This window comes from Grus americana, chromosome 21 (assembly GCF_028858705.1).
Source record: "Grus americana isolate bGruAme1 chromosome 21, bGruAme1.mat, whole genome shotgun sequence".
Lineage (NCBI taxonomy): Eukaryota > Metazoa > Chordata > Aves > Gruiformes > Gruidae > Grus > Grus americana.
The window spans coordinates 570473-588590 of NC_072872.1; the positions used below are offsets into that span (position 1 = coordinate 570473).

The following is an 18118-nucleotide window of genomic DNA, read 5'->3' on the forward strand; positions in this document are numbered from 1 at the left end:
CAGAGGAAAAGCCTTTTTGCTGGAGTTCTTGACACATTTCTGAGATCTGAAAGTGAGGCATATCTTGACAAACATGATCTCCCAAGAAGTGACTGTACGGAGACCTGGAAAGCAGCTGGCTAGAGAGGAGGTTATGGAGTTGGCTGGAAGAGCCAAACCTCATCCTTGCAAGCACCAGCCACAAGGGAAAGTGCTCTGACCACAGAAGGGACCCAAGGAGAAGCCAACAGATTTCCTGTTGCTGAGTGTGGCTTGGGATAGACACAGACAGTTTCCTCTACAGGGATGCCAAGTCCTTCAGCTCACCTAAATGAAGTATCAGATTTTTTTTTTTTTCACGGTAGAGATGTAAAAACTGTTGCTTTCAAGTGGAAATGCAAACTGTACGCATCTCCATGAGGCACATATGTTCTTCAGAAATGTAAGATCTCCTCTGTTTCAAATGGAAACTCACATCCCTCAAACATGAGGCCCACAGTTATCATTCATATCTCATGCCAAGAGCCACATGGGTATTGATCCATAAAGCCACCTGCACCATTTAGGGCTGGTAAGCAGGGATATCGGAGCTGAGAGGACTGGCCTAGAAATTAAGATATGGAAGTTCAGTGTGAAGATCTGTACAATGCCAAAAAGGGGCTGGTAACTGGCAATCCTCCTCTAGACACTTCATACAGAATATATGTTTTTGCCAAGTAAATACCATTTTTCCAGGGCTCTTGTTTTTGATGTTGCTTCTTGCTTGATTTTGTCTCAACCTTGGCTTGAAGCCCTGCAAAGACACTTAGTAACAGCAGTCTGCTCTCTTTGATATCGGTGCCAGAGAAGCAGGCATCTGCCAGAGCAATCTAGCTGACTCCCCAAGTCCCTCACTGGTAAGCACTGCAAGGTGTTCAGGAGCTAAGATGGGCTGCACACTAACAGGCATGTGTAATTTCTGTTGGCTTACCTCATCAGCACTGGCACATCCCACATTCAGACAGGGTCAAGGGGAGTGGGGCAAGTGCCTGCAGCAGCAGGAGACAGAGAAAGAATGGAAGATAAAAAGGAATCGCCTTTTCTCTGGATGTCCTTATCAGAGCCATGACCAGGTGAAAAAAACAACTGGATCGGTAGCAGCTCTTGGTGGAGTTAGAAGAGAGGACCTAGATCTGAACTGGGCATGAATAGTGGATCTACAGTGTAGGACATCTCTCAAGGAGACCACTAAGGCCACTGAGTCAAGAAAGGGGAGCAAAGCATGCGCTATCACCCTCTGAGCCCTATGGCTTGAGCAGTAAGCCAGGTCCTTGGTTTCGTCTACACGTACACTGCTCTGAGTCACCCAGTCTCATCTACCACCCCAACAACATTTCCTCATTGCTCAAGAACGCGGGCAAGTTCACGGACAGCAGCTTGCTCTCTGCCCCCTCCCAGCACGTGGGGAACATTGGCTTTGCCTCTCACTGTCAAACACAAAACAATGGCGAGTGTCAAAGCTTGTGTTCATTCATAAAGACCACTCATGGTCCTGGCCCAAATTTTCAGACAAACCTTCTACCCCTAAAAAAAAGACAAGCTATTAATAACAAACTGCTTACTCTAACTACCTAGCAACCTGCTAGTATTTCCACACTGCACCATAAGCTAAGCAGCTCTGGCACCATGAGTAATTGGGGATGGATTGAGCTGAACCAGTGCCTGTGCTTGGATAAAAATCACACTGTGTACATCCTAGTGGACTCTGCAGCCCAAAGAATCTGGATGCGCTGGGAAACACGATGCCATAAAAATGTATGTGAGCAAACAGAATAAGCAAGTCACATTTGCATCCTTTTCATGAGAATGCAAACCTGCAGTGAGCTTCCTGGCCCTCTTATCTTTTTCATTAAAGCACCAAATTCTGTTAAGCATTCTTCCTTCAAATGATGGATGCAGACACACAATTTGGCTCAGCTGGAAAGCATCCCACAGCTCAGGGCTGGGTCTCACACATGGTTATTGCTGTGTGTTTGTTTCTGGGGTTCACCAAATTGCTATCTGCGTATGTTTCGTTCATACCTTTGCCGAACTAGTACTGTATGCAACTTTCCCCTATTGCTGTGGGACCCTCCCAGGGGATCATTTCCTCTGTAAAGTGTATACATAGCAAGACCACATTAAAGCACAATGAGAAAACAAACTCAGAAACTAGTCTGGGACTACAAAATGCACCATCATGCTCATCTTTGCACAAGACAAGTGTGCTCCAATGTGACCTTTTTGCAATCGGCCTATGGAGTATCCACACATGAACAGATAAAGTCAAGGGATTGTAATAGAAGTCCAAATTCATGCAGATCCAATAGTACGTGAAGAACCAAAGAAACCCCACCAGTTAAGGATAAAAATTCTGAAAAATAACCCAATATAGATACCAATTACATAACTAAGTTGATTAAATGCCTCTGGTGCAAGGGCTGGAGTGGAGAAATGCAAACGCAGTTAAGGAATACTAGTATGGGGTCAGTTATGGTCTCCACAACCCTTGTAATGTACAAAACTTTAATATGGTGCATTTCACCAGCAGGAGAAACACACAGTCCAGTGCTTGGATCCAGAGGTCACCCCTGTGAACCCTCCTGCACGTACAACCCCAACATTTGGCCAGGGGAGAGTTCTGTGAAATGACCTGAGGCCAGCAGGACACTGAGGTCCACTACCAAACTGCCCAAGACTCCCATAACCGTGTGTAAAAGATCATGGAAGGATGAAAGCCTGTGCTTTTCTTACCCACATGCCCCAGCTCCTGCATCACTGGCTGCAGGTCTGGGAAGGTCTCATGGACATTGCACAGCAGCTGACAGATCTTGATGGCCGGGACAGACTTCTCCTGGGCTGTGCTCAGAGCTGCTTTCAGGGAGGCCTCTGAACTATCCTTCTGAGCAGAAATACTCAGTAGCTGGAGAAGTAAGAAGAAGAAAACATCACATGACAGAGATTTTGGGCTGTGAAAGGTCAGGATGGTCTAAGAGTGAGGGCACATCCATTTTATTTCATCTCTACTGCTGGGAGCCTGCTTTGAGAAACCAGAAAAGAAATCCCTTTCCATGCAGGTCTTTGCCCCTCCACTGATGGCTGTGCATGAGCTGAGAGAATTTCAGGATTAAAAAAAAGTTACAACAAACTAAATTCTTAGACTTTCTGGTTTTGTATTCGCTCACTTAAAACCACTTTTCCATGGAATGAGAGGTTCCTCAATGCCTTACAGCATTACCTAACTCATAAACCTGTGCTTTATACACAGCTCTCTCTGGGCTTTTCTCTCCCTTCCAAATCCAAATGTGCTTCAGCCAGCCACTGTAAGAACCAAAGTGAGGATCTGTGCATGCCCATACGCACCTCACCCTTCCAGATCTCCAACAGCAGCTAACCAGAGCAGGAATGAGCAACTGCAGACTGCTTGGTGGAAAAGGCCAGCTCGCTACTAAAGCACACAGACCGTTTTCCTTGTCAAGGAGAAAACAGGTGAGGCACTCTCTGGGGCGCTACACAATCAGGGCATCCTCATTGCATTTTCTAAGAGTGTTTCTTCTCATATGTCCTGGAACAGCCAACTGAAATGGAAACCCACTCCCTGGCAGCTCTACTTTCTCTGGGACAGAAGCACCCTTGCAGAGCTTAAAAAGTTTTGCTGTGTTTGAATACCCACATTTTCACCAACTAAGAATCTCACTAGCCATTTCCTTTACCTAAGAACTCCTGCAGAATTTAAATGAAACACCAAACACACTCTCACTTCAGCAGACGGGCACCTCCAACTTTGGATGGCTTCCCCAACCTAAGTAATGTCCCTTGATTTCAGTGCACGCTAGGGCCTGTCCAATCCTTTGAGCCCCGAATCATGCCAGCTCCGAGACCATCCCCTCATACCTCTTTTACTGCTTCTGTGAGTCCTGCCTCCCCCGGAGCCAAGCCCTCCAGGTTGGCTCTCTGCTGGATGGCCTCCGAGATCAGCTTGCTGTGCCGCAAGATGATCTCAATGGCTGTGCTCTCGCTGGTGGCCACTGAAGAGGAAAAGAAAAAGTGAAGGTATTTAAACACACAAAACCCAAGGAGAACCTGAAGGCCTTAGCTGTGCTTAGCTTTGTCCAGCCCTCTCTCCAAGCTGAGCTGTTACCAGCCTTAAGGCACAGGAAACAGCAAACAACTACAGGCAAGTTTTGGTTATACTAATTGCAGCACTCACATCCAGCATAAAACCCTAGCAGACCTCACTTCTCACTGTTTGTCCAACTTCAGGTGAGAGGATTAGATTTTCCAAAGCACATTGCCGAAAGAGACAGTGACAACCTCAAAAGGCAGGCATGGTTCTCTGAAGACTCAGGATTTCTTCTCCCCCAGTTACACACATCCCATTCTGACTTTTGCAGAGAAACAGGCATTTCTAGGCACACTCTGCCTCACCCAAGGACAGCCACGTAAAAAGCAGCTGGATGCACCGTGCAGCAGAAGTGCTGGTTTCTCCAGGCTGAGCACAGAGGGGATGGAGGAGAGGAGTTCGGGCAGAGGCAGCTACACCACAGGTGCCTGACTGCAAGCAGGTGAACCCCAGCTTTGTGCCCGCAGGGCCAGCACACACAGCCAGGCTCCGGATGGTGGCCAGCTCTCAAAAGGTTTGCTCATTACAAAACCTGAAGGCACAGAGCCACAAGCAAAGCAGCTGCGTTTGTAGACCAAAGTGCTTTTCCAACCAATCAACCGTTTCAGGACACGGGTGTTGAAACCCATTGGAAGAAAAGAGGTTCCCGGCCAGGGAGAGGGCGAGGAGTGAGAAAGCAGCTCCTGCCAGCAGCAAGAGAAGCTCAGGAAGAGCGTGGGGGCACACCAAGGCCATTACCTGCTTGGAAGAAAAACTCTGCGCCGGGCTGTTTCCGGATCTCCTCCATAAGCAGGTTCAGCGGTGCAGGTTCCCGCACAGCCAGCAGCAGTTGCCAAACGGCAGAGGCCGACAAAGACTTCTCCTCCAGCACTGCCGACACAAGGGAGGCAAAACCGCCAGCCTCATGCTTCACAACCTGCTCCATCGCCTTGGAAAGACCCACAGTGAGGCACTAACAAGAGACCCCATCCATATGCCCTGCAGCACGCTTAGACATGACCGTGGCTTAGCCCAGACCCAGCCTTCCCTCACTCCCACCCTGCTGAAGACCAGCGCAGCTCAAGTGGTGACCACTTGGAAGGCAAGCTCTTCACCTGAACACACTGGCCATTTCAACTCGCTCCAAAGCTGAGCATCTCTCCTCAGTGCCCACATCAGCCACTCTTACTCACCAGCCTTCACTTTCATATATGTTACCTGCTTCACTCAGCTTCAGATATGTTACCTGCTTCACTCTCACTATGGGATACTAAGGAATGATTAAACTGAGTCCTGCTGGAGGACTGTGCCATGACAGGTAGTAAAATCGAGTCTTCAGGACTTGATAGGGATCCCAGATGGGGATTAAAGCTCAGTATCTGCTTGCACACATGCAGCAGCCTGCTTACCTCTCTCTCAGCAGGAGCCAGGCTCTGTGCAACAGAGATGCCCTGCAGCAGCACCTGGGCATCTGTGAGGAGCTCCACTAAGTTTTCTCGGTATCGCCTCAGCAGTTTGGCTCCGTAATCCTCTGGGCTCCATTTGGCTGAATGCAAGTGAATGAAAATAAGAACAGCTCAGCTTGCAGCATCTTCCCAAAGTGCTTCAAAGCTACAGGAGACCGAAAAAGCCAAGGTAGCCAGTTCTGCCTGAGTGACTAACGCTCAGCACACCCGGATTCACCTTCAAGCAGAGGATGAACACAACAAATCAAAACTTCTCCAAATCAAAGACAACACAGAATATCCTCTGCCCATACATGCCTACAAAAATAGATCTCTGGCACCCAAATGCCTTCCGAGTCTCAGTCCTGGTCTGAGCCTAGAAGAAGAAAGTCTGTTTTCAGCCATGTTCAGCAGGTAAATATGTGGCCTCCTCTGTGAAGGCAACACCTCGAGATGTTCATCAGCCTCTTCTGATGCCCTGGAATCAAGGAGACCCCATCACTGACTCTTGAAAGAGAGCCTGTAAGTGAGAGTCTGATCCACCCCACCAAGGAGGAGCTCTGCCACATGCTCCATCTCAGCGGTGTGTGACTATCAAACATACTAATATTTTACATACACCCAGAAGGTCCAAGGTAATCCAGAACTTAACGGGCTGGGTTGTCCTCGGTCAAAATGTTAAACGAACACAAACCAGACGTGTGACTGCAAGGCGGCAGGAACACCCTCTTCTCTCCCTTACTCCAAAAAAATGCAACTTTAACCTCATTCCTTCCTCCTCCCATATCTAATTCCATGCTGGGTCTGCTGAGGTTTGCCCTGATGAATCTGAGAAACAATTACTCTAGAGTAACAGCACAACCCTTTAAGACACCCCAGCATCAGGAGACAATAGACTAATTCAAGAAAGAGGAACAGTGTTTATTCAGGATAATGAAGACGCTTGGGCAAAATATACTGTGTATGAAAAGTAATATATGATTGTACTTGTTGCCAGATCAGTTGATAAATAAAACTGGAAATTGCCAAACAGATGAATCTGAAAAGGATTTTTTTCACTGTTGGAGTCACTAAATTGGAGAACATGCATAGTCATACTTTTGTAGGAGAAACCAAAACAAAAAACTGTGGTTCATCCGAGACATCTGTGAGTGTTTTTTCTTTGTGTGCTTAGGTCTTTTAATCATGTTGGTTCAGTACCAAACAGAACAACCTATTATTCACACAGCACTACTTGGGAGAAAAGCAGCTAAATACACACAGCTCGGTGAAAAGAAAATAGTCTCTGGGATGCAGAAGACATACAGTGCCAGGTAAGAAGAGAAAGCTCTCCAGGATGGTGAAGGAGGCAATGGCAGGCTGTGGGAATAATCAATGGAAGATTTTGAGCTAATATGAAAAACTCCCTGGACAAAGACTTCTTGGAGACATGAGTCTACTCCCTAGCAAAGTGAAGGGAACCTCATTAAGCACTTGAGGTCTGTAAGGTTTAGGACTTGGACGTGCCCTGCATGGATCAGGGGATGGTTTACAAATAAAATATTTTCCCCCTTCTCCCATCGGAATGTTTCTGATTTTATTACACAAATTTGAGTTGATATGAACGCACTCTCAGCTCTGCTGCCGTACCAAGGTAAGCTCCATAATGAGAGTGTGCCCTGCCCCACTGTACCAGATGTCCTCCTTTCTCTTAGCGGGACAGCACAGGCATCAAAAGCTGCCATCAGTGGCTTAAATCATTCCCTCCCTCTTCATTTCCACGATAAGAAATATTTGTGCTTCTGTTTGTTCAAGCTGCAATTTGAAGAGATTCGGCTCTATGTAATTAAGGAATGCTCCTCCTTGGAATGGGTATTACCACTAGATAATTAACCATGTTGGGAGTCTGGTGTTTCAAGAAAGCAATCGTGCTTAACAAATGACAAAGCAAACTGCCTGTCGGGAATGTTTGCTACAGAGGAAATTATCAGCATTATGAGCACAGTTTTGCTTTCTATTAAACACTCATTTACATTTCACTGCATGTTAATTTAGTTTTTAATTTTTAAGTGACTTCAGAGCTGGTGAATTTGCCTCTCTATCTGAATGGCTCAGGGTGTGCCTAAAGCCACCCAAACCTTGGAAGGCTGTCCCACCAGCCGAAAGATGAGGACTTACGAGTCCCTGATCCACCACTCACATGCAAGAAACAATAAAACCCCACCAAAACAAGAAGAAGGGGACTAGCTGTCCAAGATAATGATGTCTAATGGGGACACTAAGTGTGGGTCTCCCATCAGCACACTCTGCTCCGCACAGGAGACCACAACTCAACGACCACAATGTGCAGAAACACTACCCAACCAAACACACAGCCCACAATCTCCCTCAATCACAAGGAATTCATGAAGACTGAAGTCAGGTAAGACATTACCTGCATTTAATTTCAAGACATCTACAGCTTTGGGGAAATTTTAGGGATTTGCTTTCAAAGCCAGTAAGTACCATGAGTTAAAGTCACCAACGGACCAGAGTTTGGTAAAGATGCCTTCATTGCTGTATTTATTATGGAGACACATGCTGCTGCTTAAAAGTGACTGAAAACAAAAAAAGTAATTGACACTGAAGGACACAGTTCTCCTGTTTTCCAGATATGACATCCTAGTTTCTACGCTACCAGTGTCAAATGAGGGAGGAGCCCAACAGGCTTCTCATTTCATTGCAAAGCAGGGGCCTTCTTGCTGGCATAGTCCTCCCACCCCAGTGCTCCCAGACCATTTTTGTTCACATAAAATGGGCATCACATTCCTTTAAATGAAAGTAAGATTATAAAGTCCAGAAAAGCACCCAAACTTCCCGGCAATTCCCTGAACTGAGCTCCGAGGCATCTGAAGTGTAGTGTACCCATACCTTTGCCATCAGAGACATTTGCTGTTGCCACCAAGCCGTCTAGCAGAAGGTGGAGACCAGGGAATGAAGCTTTCACAGCCCCCAAGAGTTTGATCAAACTTTCTGCTTTCAGGGTTTTCTCTTCATCCACCTTCCTGAGCAGATTGTCCATGGCTTCCCTCTGAGAGCCGCCTTCACAGCAATCCAAAACTACCTGCGACAAAGAAGCAGTCAAGAACCTATTTGCAAGAGTTTCTTACACAGTACTGCAATAAACGCATGTCCACTGCTTCCACGAATTTGATTAACTGGGAGGTGTTACGGGGTGCTGATTAGAGGAACATATAAACATGTGCCAGGTATATCTGACATATGTCACCTTGAAAACTACACTGGCAGGTTCTTCCACCAAGTCTAGCTCTTGGAAGTGGCTGACAACCAAAACACATTTTTTCAAAGGGAACAGAAAAAAAGACTTAAAGACAGGATTCAAAACAACATTTAATTTGATATTTTTAGCAAATACTTTTTAAATTAGCAGTCTCTTTTTCCCTTGTCTCCCCAATTTTTCTGCTTGTCATCGAAAGACAAGGATGGAGAGAAAAAAAAGAAAAGATTCTCTTTATTTAAATAAGCATCCTATTAATTGAATGATTATTTCTATGACGAGGCCACATGAGACATCTCTTATGTGAGATGCAATCACTGCAGCTTGGAAAAGCTCCGGTGTGCCACTATAATACCTACAAGGCTCTTACAAGGGAAAGGCAGTTGACAAACACAGGTTGACTTCCACTCTGCAAATGCTGTGTCCCAAGCACTTGAAAAGTAGGACTGGCAGAAACTGCCCCATTCCCTGCTGTCATAAGCACTACACTAGACAGTCCTATTAATAAAATTATTAAGATCTGTCCTAAACCTAGTTACATTTTTGCTCCCTTTCCCCTGGTTGGAAAGCTCTTCCACAGTCTCATTCCCCTGTTGATTCTTCTAATTTTCAGCTTAAATTTATTCATGGCCAGCGTATACCCATTTGTTCATGTGCCAACATTATCTTTTAGCTTAAAAAGCCTTCTAAACTCTCTGAGGTGCTTACGCGACCCTTCTTCTCCAATTTCTTTATAAAAGTGCGATCATATTGCCTCTCAGTCTTCATTTCACTTGTCTAAATGAGGCAGTTCCTTGTAAAACAGCTTCTCCACTCCCCTGATCTTACGACTGCAGATCTGTCTCCACTTCGATACAAATTCACCTTTTTGGAACAAGACTGGAACCACACACAGAAATTTCAGAGGAGGTCCTAATTGTTAGTTCTTGTTACTGCATCTAAGTGCACGCTCTTTGCTTTATTTCACGTCATTCAATTCTCACTCCTTAGTTCTCCAGCCATGTAATTCTCCATCTTGCAGATGCTCCTCTGTGTGGACAAAATATCCCAGTTTTGCTCATCAGCAAGTTTTGCTAAGCATGATTTGATATTTTTGTGTCAATAACATTAGTGTTAATATTAAGTAAGTGCCAAGAATCCCACTGGTAACCTTGCTCCAACCTGTCAGTCCTGCCTTCAGCACAATCTGTAGTTATCTCCCAGTAAGATATGTCCTTTTTTAATATCACAGCTTCCTCTAGTTTAACAATTTCCTCACATGAAATTCAAATGCTTTGCTCAAGTCTAGATCGAGGCAGAAAAACCCATTTTTATCTCATCAAATAAAGATACCAGGTCAGGTAGAAACCATTTACTTGAACACTCTTTGCTGCATTTTATCCCATTTTTTTGCTTACACGCAGTGCTTCAGCTACGTGCATCCTCCAGCCTGTCCCAACACATATTCCTGTGCAACCACAGAGCTGACTGCCTAGACCACTGCTTGCCTCTCCCACACGTCTGTCCTGGTCATCAACTGGGACCACTCTCAAATTGGAAAATGCATTAATAAACCTTGCTGTCACTCTCATAGCCACGTGTGTCAGCTCCTTCAGTCTGCTGGGGGATGCCCTTTGAGTTGTGTTTTGCTTCAGCTGCAGGACATTTCTGTTTCTGTTTCTCTCCTGGATTTGTCCCTAAGCTCAGTTGTGAGTTTGCGGGTCATCTCCTCTCATCATTCTTTTTCTTTACTTGATCAGACAAATGTTTGTTGCTTGTCACAATATAGGCTGTGGTGCCCAGCAGCCTGACGTGCCACAAGCCTCTCTTCATACCTCTAAAGTATGTTTCTTTGCCAGTGGGACATTTCAGTTGTTCCTTGCAGGTACTAATACTCCTCTTCAAGTTATTCATTCACTCAGGTCTGTAACCTCTCATACAAATTCTCCTCTTTTGTTGAGGATGAAAACTTCAGACGGTTCTTCTACCTTTAACATAAAAGAAACTAATCCAACAGCTCCTCCTGTGCTCTTACAAGCAGCTGATCTCATTAATTAGTTTCTCTCATTTCTAAACCTCTGTCCTTTCATAGCCAAAACTCTGTTAGTGAACCTGTTGGCACATCCTCCCATCTAATTCACACTGAGCTGACTCAGTCTGAAGTTGTCTTTTAAGAGAATCATAGAATCATAGAATGGTTTGGGTTGGAAGGGACCTTAAAGATCATCTAGTTCCAACCCCTCTGCTGTGGGCAGGAACGCCCTCGACTAGACCACATTGCCCAAAGCCTCATCCAACCTGGTCTTAAACACTTCCAGGGATGGGGCATCCACAGCTTCTCTGGGCAACCTGTTCCAGTACCTCACCCCTCTAACAGTAAAGAATTTCTTTCTAACATCTAATCTAAATCGACCCTCCTTCAGCTTAAACCCAGTACCCCTTGTCCTGTCACTACACTCCCTGATAAACAGTCCCTCACCATCTTTCCTGTAGGTCCCCTTCAGGTACTGGTAAGCTGCAATTAGATCTCCCTGGAGCCACCTTTTCTCCAGGCTGAACAACCCCAACTCTCTCAGCCTGTCCTCATAGCAGAGGTGCTCCATCCCTCCGATCAGCTTCGTGGCCCTCCTCTGGACTTGCTCCAACAGCTCCATGTCTCTCCTGTCCTGGGGCCCCCAGAGCTGGACGCAGTACTCCAGGTGGGGTCTCACAAGAGCAGAGTAGAGGGGCAGGATCACCTCCCTCGACCTGCTGGTCACGCCTCTCTTGATGCAGCCCAGGACACGGTTGGCTTTCTGGGCTGCAAGCGCACATTGCCGGCTCATGTTGAGCTTCTCATCAATCAATACCCCCAAGTCCTTCTCCTCGGGGCTGCTTTCAATCCATTCCCCGCCCAGCCTATAGTCGTGCTTGGGATTGCGCCGACCCACGTGCAGGACCTTGCACTTGGCCTTGTTGAACTTCATGTGGTTCGCACGGGCCCACCTCTCCAGCCTGTCCAGGTCCCTCTGGATGGCATCCCTTCCCTCCAGTGTGTCGACCACACCACACAGCTTGGTGTCATCGGCAAACTTGCTGAGGGTGCACTCAATCCCATTGTCCATGTCGCCAACAAAGATGTTGAACAGTGCCGGTCCCAGTATCGACCCCTGAGGAACGCCACTTGTCACCTTTCTCCACTTGGACATTGAGCCATTGACCACAGGAACACAGAACACAGGAAGGGGTATAAGAGCAGCATCCTTTTGGGGAGCTCATGCTGTATCCTAGCACTGCTCCCAGGCAAGTGTTGACAGGCGCAGAAAGGGTGGCCCTGGCAGGGGGGGATGCACTGCTGACATTTTGAGACCCATTTTGACAAAAAACAGGTGGGACAGTCAGAAAACATACCCCTGTTCTGCCAGCAACAGGACTTCTCCATCCCCTGGTGCGTCCAGTTAGGATTGCTCCTGCCATGGCCAGTAACCTTGCTCGTGTTGTCATTCACACCTGTCCTAGCTGCAAAGTAGTTTGGTTTGAACATCAAGCCGTGTAGGCACTGGAGCCAAAGGGAAGGGAAAGCACACAGCTCAAAATGCCCACAGAGCCTGGACAGAAGGAAAGCACAGGTGTTTCTACCAGCTACTCTGACTTTCCAGGTTCAGGGCTGTACTGCGGAGCGGTCACTGAACTCTGCGACAACCCAAGCCACGGGACACTACGCACAAGAGGTTTCCTGTTCTTCTTTTGTATCCAAGTTTATTTCTCTTAAGTGAGAATCTACACCCAAGTCATGCCCCAAATCCTCCACCCTACCTCTCCACATTACAGAAACACTAATAAAGCTATAAAGTCAAGCACTCAAAAGTAATAGGAATTCTAGGTAAAAAGTCCCCCAGAAAAACAGGGATATACAAGATTTACAAAGGGGCTTCACAACACATCCTATACTGTTTTTTGAGCAAAGAAAATCAGACTTGTTCCATGCATAGCTTGGGCCAGGCACAGAAAGAACCCAGTTGCCTAGAAAAAATATAATTACATATATGTGGTTACATATAAAACTCACTCTTGTCTTGCTAAATAAATGTGAAGCTAATGAGGCAGTGACTGTGAGAAGAAAACGGAAAGCCTCATTTTTATGAACCCTTGGAGAACTAGATCCTATCTCTGCCAGCCCAGAGCTCTCGTGCAATGCTGGATGAATCAGGTAAGATGAAACCTCCAGAGGTGGCCACTAATTCCATGTTCGTTTTCCCACAACTGCACATGAGACACCAGAGATCTCAACTGCACATATGCCACAGGCCCACCATTTTAATCAATTTAACTTCTGAAATAATTAAGCACTCTTCCATTTGTCTGGAGGGAAAAACAAACAAACAAATAAACCAAGCCTGAAAAAAGGGAACCCCCCCAAGCTCAGTCTACACTTGGCAATTTCTGCCTTATTTTCTTGTGCCACAGCAGGGGAAAAGCTATGCACCCGGCCTCAGCGGAGTGCTCCCCAAATACAGTTGTTATTTGCTCAGAACTTGTGGGCTAAAACAAGAGCACAAAGGGATCCTATAGAGAGGAGAAGGATTTTGTATTCGGAGCAGGGTTTGGAGGCTCTGCAGGAAACGGAGCATGCAGTGGCTGAAGAGAATAAAAAGAAATACTAAATAACACTACCCCTTCACCAAACGAGGCACGGGTCATGTAGTATATGATGATGCAATTAAAGGTTGTATCCTGTGCCCAAGGAGCACAACCATGATGGCAGAATGGTTTTGGTTTACTGTTGGGTTTTGGTTTTTTTCAATGGGAAGGGAGATAAAAAATGGCTGCATTTTAACTACCTAATTTCATGAAGACAAAAAAAAAAAAGAGTGCAGGGAAAAGGTGCAGTCTTTAAAAGAAAGGCTGCGCTGCAACATGAACAGGCATATATGAAAAATCCTAATCTCCCTACGGCTGATGCAGCTTTCACAGCTAGGAGCTCAGGTCCTGGCATCTCCATGCGGGTCTCTGCTGACAGCCACAATACCCCCAGCAGATGCTGAGTGCTGTGCTGCATTTGCGCCTCCTTCTCTCCTCTCACATCCCCATTCCGGGCTCAGCCACGCTGCTTTCAGAGGGGAAAATTCATTGGCTGCCAGTGACACCCCAGCTGATGAGGACAAGGTGGATGCCTCTGTTGGCAGCACCTCCTTTGGCCCTCCTACACCAAGCTGCACCAGTACTCAGGAATGCTCCATGCTGGACACTTGGTCAGGGACCGCAGCAAGTGAGCAAGACATTAACTGAGGGACTTAGAAGACGGGCAGAGGTTCTCAGCCCACCCATCGTGGCTCTGGTCAGGCTCACTCAGACAGAAAGCAGGCATCATTCATGTCACTGAGCACAACAGTGCTTTCCACTCGCTATAATCCTGTGTCAGGGGAACTAACTGATGTGACAAACTAGGACGGGAGGTCTGCAAGCTGCCTACTGAACGCAGCATGCTAGGGCACCCTGCAAGTTTCAGCTGCACAGGCGGGGTATAGCCAGTTCCCCCCAAAACACAAAAAAAAGCAGGTTATACACAATATTTTGTGTGTTATGGCTTCTGCAAATCAACATACATAATGCAATTGCCTACAGGAAAGCAATAGTCCTCCCCACCAACTGCTGCATTCAACACATCAAAAAACCAAAAAATCAGTCAGTGGATGTGCTACCCTTGCAGGCAACTGTCTGATAAGAGTTAAAGAGAAGAGTTAAAGCTGGGAGAGTCAGCTGAAAGGTAAACTGATGACCACATACACAAGGATGTAACTGGCAAGCAGGCAGCACAGAGGCATTAGTGGTTCTGCTGAAACCAGACTCCACTACAGAGTCTTCTCTGGGCTCACAAAAAGGCATTTTCAGGGCCTACAGAGAGTACCAGGCACCTCCTCTGTCCCAGGCTCCGCTTGCAGGGACAGTCTGACACTATGCCAGGCAGTGCTCATCCTGGTCTTGAGGCTGACTTCACAGCTCAGCTTTCAGTATTTCCGCAGTTCAGTGCAGAAAGACCTGGGACACACACGTGCAATCCCTGCTGGGCAAAGGGGAGGTGAGATTGCAAACCTCACTCAGCAAACCAAGTGGTGAGACGGTGCCTTGCAGACACAGACACACACACACCCCTCACCCTCAGAGGTTTCCTTAATTCATATTTTTTTACCCGCTTCTCCGAGGCAGTCAGGAATCCCTCTTCTGCCGCCTCCAGGAACTCTACAATGGGGCTCAGCTGTGTCACACTCTGGATCAGCTCCTCCCTGTGTCCCAGCAAGCGAGCGGTCAGCATCTCTCCCTCGTCTGTGCTCTCTGCGGGGAAAAGGATTCAGAAACACAAGAGAAGAAACAAGTCAGTCTGAAGGAACTGACAGGCTCCTGAACTGAGTGAGACTCTGTGAAAGATCTAAGTGAATAGCAAAGCTCATCCCAAGCACAAGCAGCAGAGGAAAACCACTTTACTATTCTCTTTAAACTCTATGAAAGGAAAACGTCTCATTTATCTAACAGAGCACAAAGCCATAAAGCAAGCTGGAGGTTAACACCAGGTTTGCAAGGCCACCACTTTGTGTCAGACTCAAGTAAGAAAGGAGCTTTCAATCCCGAGGCTCAGCTGTGCTCTGACACACGCTGGCTGCACAGCCATTGATCCAGCCCTCCAGGCAGCAATGGGGAGAGCCCTGTGCTGCCCGCACCCCACTGCTGCGGGACGGAAACACTCCAGGGTCTTGGCCAGCATGTGATAAACCTCCTGCATCTGAGTACAGATACAGGGTTTCTGGAGACCTGCTTTGCCTGTGAGCTTGCCCACTCACTTTGCCAGAGGCTGCACCCACTTCTCTACCTGTTTGCTGCAGGGCTTCTCCGCTGCCCCCTTCCCTCTCCAGCAACGCCACTCGCAGCTTGGGATTCACACCTTGGAACAGCTTCAGTAAAGATATGAGGGTCTCAGCATCCAGGGTCTCAGCATCCTTCACTTTGCTCAGCAGCTTCTTGAACACCGACTGTTCCCCTGCCTCTGCCAGACAGGCAACCAGAGCCTACACCAGAACAGGCAAATGCAGGGAAGGTTTTAATAACAGTCAACTGCCCCATACAAACCAACACAAAAAGCAGAATCCTGGGGGTTTTGTTCAGGGGACAAAAAAATTAAGCAAACAAAAAAAAACCTCCACAAAAACAGCAACACAAGCTGAGCTCGCTACCAGACAAGGTCTTGTGCTGAACTCATGCTCTGGTCTGAGGCCACCAGCCCTGGGAAGGAGGGCAGCAAGCCCTGCCTGCCAGCTCTTATCTTTACCACAAGTCCCACAAACTGGAGCTGGTTTCATCACCAAACACATCTTTTCATTTCTTTCCCTAACGGCTGAATGCCAATAAGTCTAAGGAACCTAACAAAACATGGTTTAAACACCATCACTTTGGAAGCCCAAGGTGATACCAGGCAGAGGATACTAGATTTCACTGCAGAACAAGGAGAGATCACTTGCACAGAAAGCAAAGAGCATTTTAAGTGGGACTTTAAGGAATCCCCATCCTCAAGTCACAACGGAGTTGCATCTCCTAATGAAAGATTTGGAGAGAAGGCACACAAGCACCGAGTGTCATGGACTCTCAGCACGCCCAGCAATCACATCCAGAGCTCCAAAATCCACTCCAGTGACCTGAAACAGCAACCAGAGGCAAGCATGCCTGCGCAGTTATGGAAATAAAAGGAAAAGAAATAAGCTGTAACTCTTGCTCCCATTTCCCCGGAGCCCTTTAACGCTGTAAATATTGCCCCTAAAGACACACGCTCCCCAGCTCTCCAGGAGAGATGCCAGCTTTTCAGAGCAGGCATCCTTTATTAGAGACTCCAGGGATGCTATAAAAGTACCTTTGAAGTGGAGAGCTTAGCCCAGCTCCAGAGAGAGCGGCCATTTTCTGCTGTCATTGTCATTTTTATTTCTATGATAAAAAGACTGAATGCAACTGCTTGGGGCCGCACCAGGGGGATGGTGGACTTGCTTTTCCTAGCAGGTGTAAATGCTCATATATCAGGGCAGCGTGACAGTGCAATGACCTATTGCAAAGAGTATCCACAGAGGGGAAGCTGCAGGAGTCCCAGCTCTTACCCGCTAACGGCATTTTTCCTGCCGAACAGAGAGACGTGGACATGAAGGGCTCTGTTATAAAGGAAGAAAGGAGATGCCGCAGATGTGCTGAAGAACAAGCTTAAAAGGTATTTTTTTTTAACGCAAACATTAATTTGTAATGAGACTTGATAACCAGATCATGTTTGTTCTCAAGGTTTGCATGCCTGGCCCCTTCCAGATCAAAACGATCCTGTAAAACACAAAATATCTTGACTCTCACCGTCCTAAAGGCGCTCAGCACCCTGTCAAATACACATTTTACTAATGTGGATGAAAAGTAAACTTGCATTGTCACAATATTTTTTTTCATTTTAAATTTTATTTTTTTAATTACAGACAGCACAGCATTGCTACCCAGAGCTCCAGATAACATCCCTTCCTCGGTGCACGGTTTTGGTTAATGGAAATGAGTTTTCAGAAACTGAAAGGCTGTGCTATTTATAGTCTCTTTCCGGAAGACCTTTCCTTGGACACGCTGCTCAGTGGGAACAACAGCCTTGAAAGAGCACACAGTGCCTTTTAGACTTACTTTGAAGCACTAACAATTCCCAAAGATCCTGGAAAAAATGGAGAAATACAGATATTAGCTGGAATCCCAGCTTCCACTTAGTCATAATATACCCACACATTACAGCCTGATCCATTGGGTTTTCACTGCTAGGACACTCGCAAATCCCTTCATGGCCAAACTGGCACAAATTAGCACACATCCAGCTTCCAGACTGGAGGAAAAGATGGGCTCTCTGAGCAGGGAATCCTGCTCACCAAGATCTGGCTTAAGCTTGAGTTCAGTGTGCATTGAGAAGTTTGGTCCTAGGTGAGGGTGTCAGTTCTGGTGGCCACAACACTCCTAACTCAGTACCACTGTGGTCAACCACTGCAAAACAGCCCCCCCCAGTTCATCTCAAACCTCCCCATGTTCATGGCAGCCCCAAGGCAAGCTCTGAACAGGAATCCCTGCAGATAACACCGCAGGAGGTAGGTCTCTTATCTCCATGTTATCTCCATATCTTCCACATTTTTCCAGATTTCTTCCCTAATACAATCAATTCCTACACTGCTGTGTTGCTTTGCCCCACCCAGGATCTCTTGCACTGTTCCATTGCTCCTTATTACTTTCTACTCCTTCCAAAGTACCTCGCTACTTTGGGTAGGAAGATGCACGAGGCTGCTCATGCTGAGCCACAACCTGCTTTTGAAACGT

At 46.7% G+C, this 18118-nt stretch overlaps 1 protein-coding gene across 15 annotated transcripts in view; it reads right to left on the reverse strand.

Moving 5' to 3' along the window:
* Positions 1–18118, reverse strand: part of ZBTB40 (zinc finger and BTB domain containing 40) — a 37083-nt gene that overhangs the window by 12775 nt on the left and 6190 nt on the right. For 14 of the 15 annotated variants that reach the window (XR_008580116.1, XR_008580115.1, XR_008580120.1 and 11 more), the window contains exons 3-9: positions 15624–15819; positions 14949–15091; positions 8434–8626; positions 5509–5645; positions 4859–5048; positions 3892–4025; positions 2752–2920 (exon numbers count right to left, since the gene is read on the reverse strand). Coding sequence is in view for 10 of the 15 variants with exons in the window: in XM_054849880.1 (XP_054705855.1) it covers positions 2752–2920; positions 3892–4025; positions 4859–5048; positions 5509–5645; positions 8434–8626; positions 14949–15091; positions 15624–15819 (1162 nt within the window). In the remaining 5 variants the exon portion in view is untranslated. The remainder of the gene's footprint in view (positions 1–2751; positions 2921–3891; positions 4026–4858; positions 5049–5508; positions 5646–8433; positions 8627–14948; positions 15092–15623; positions 15820–18118) is intronic. The other variant, XM_054849885.1, reaches the window with a different exon arrangement.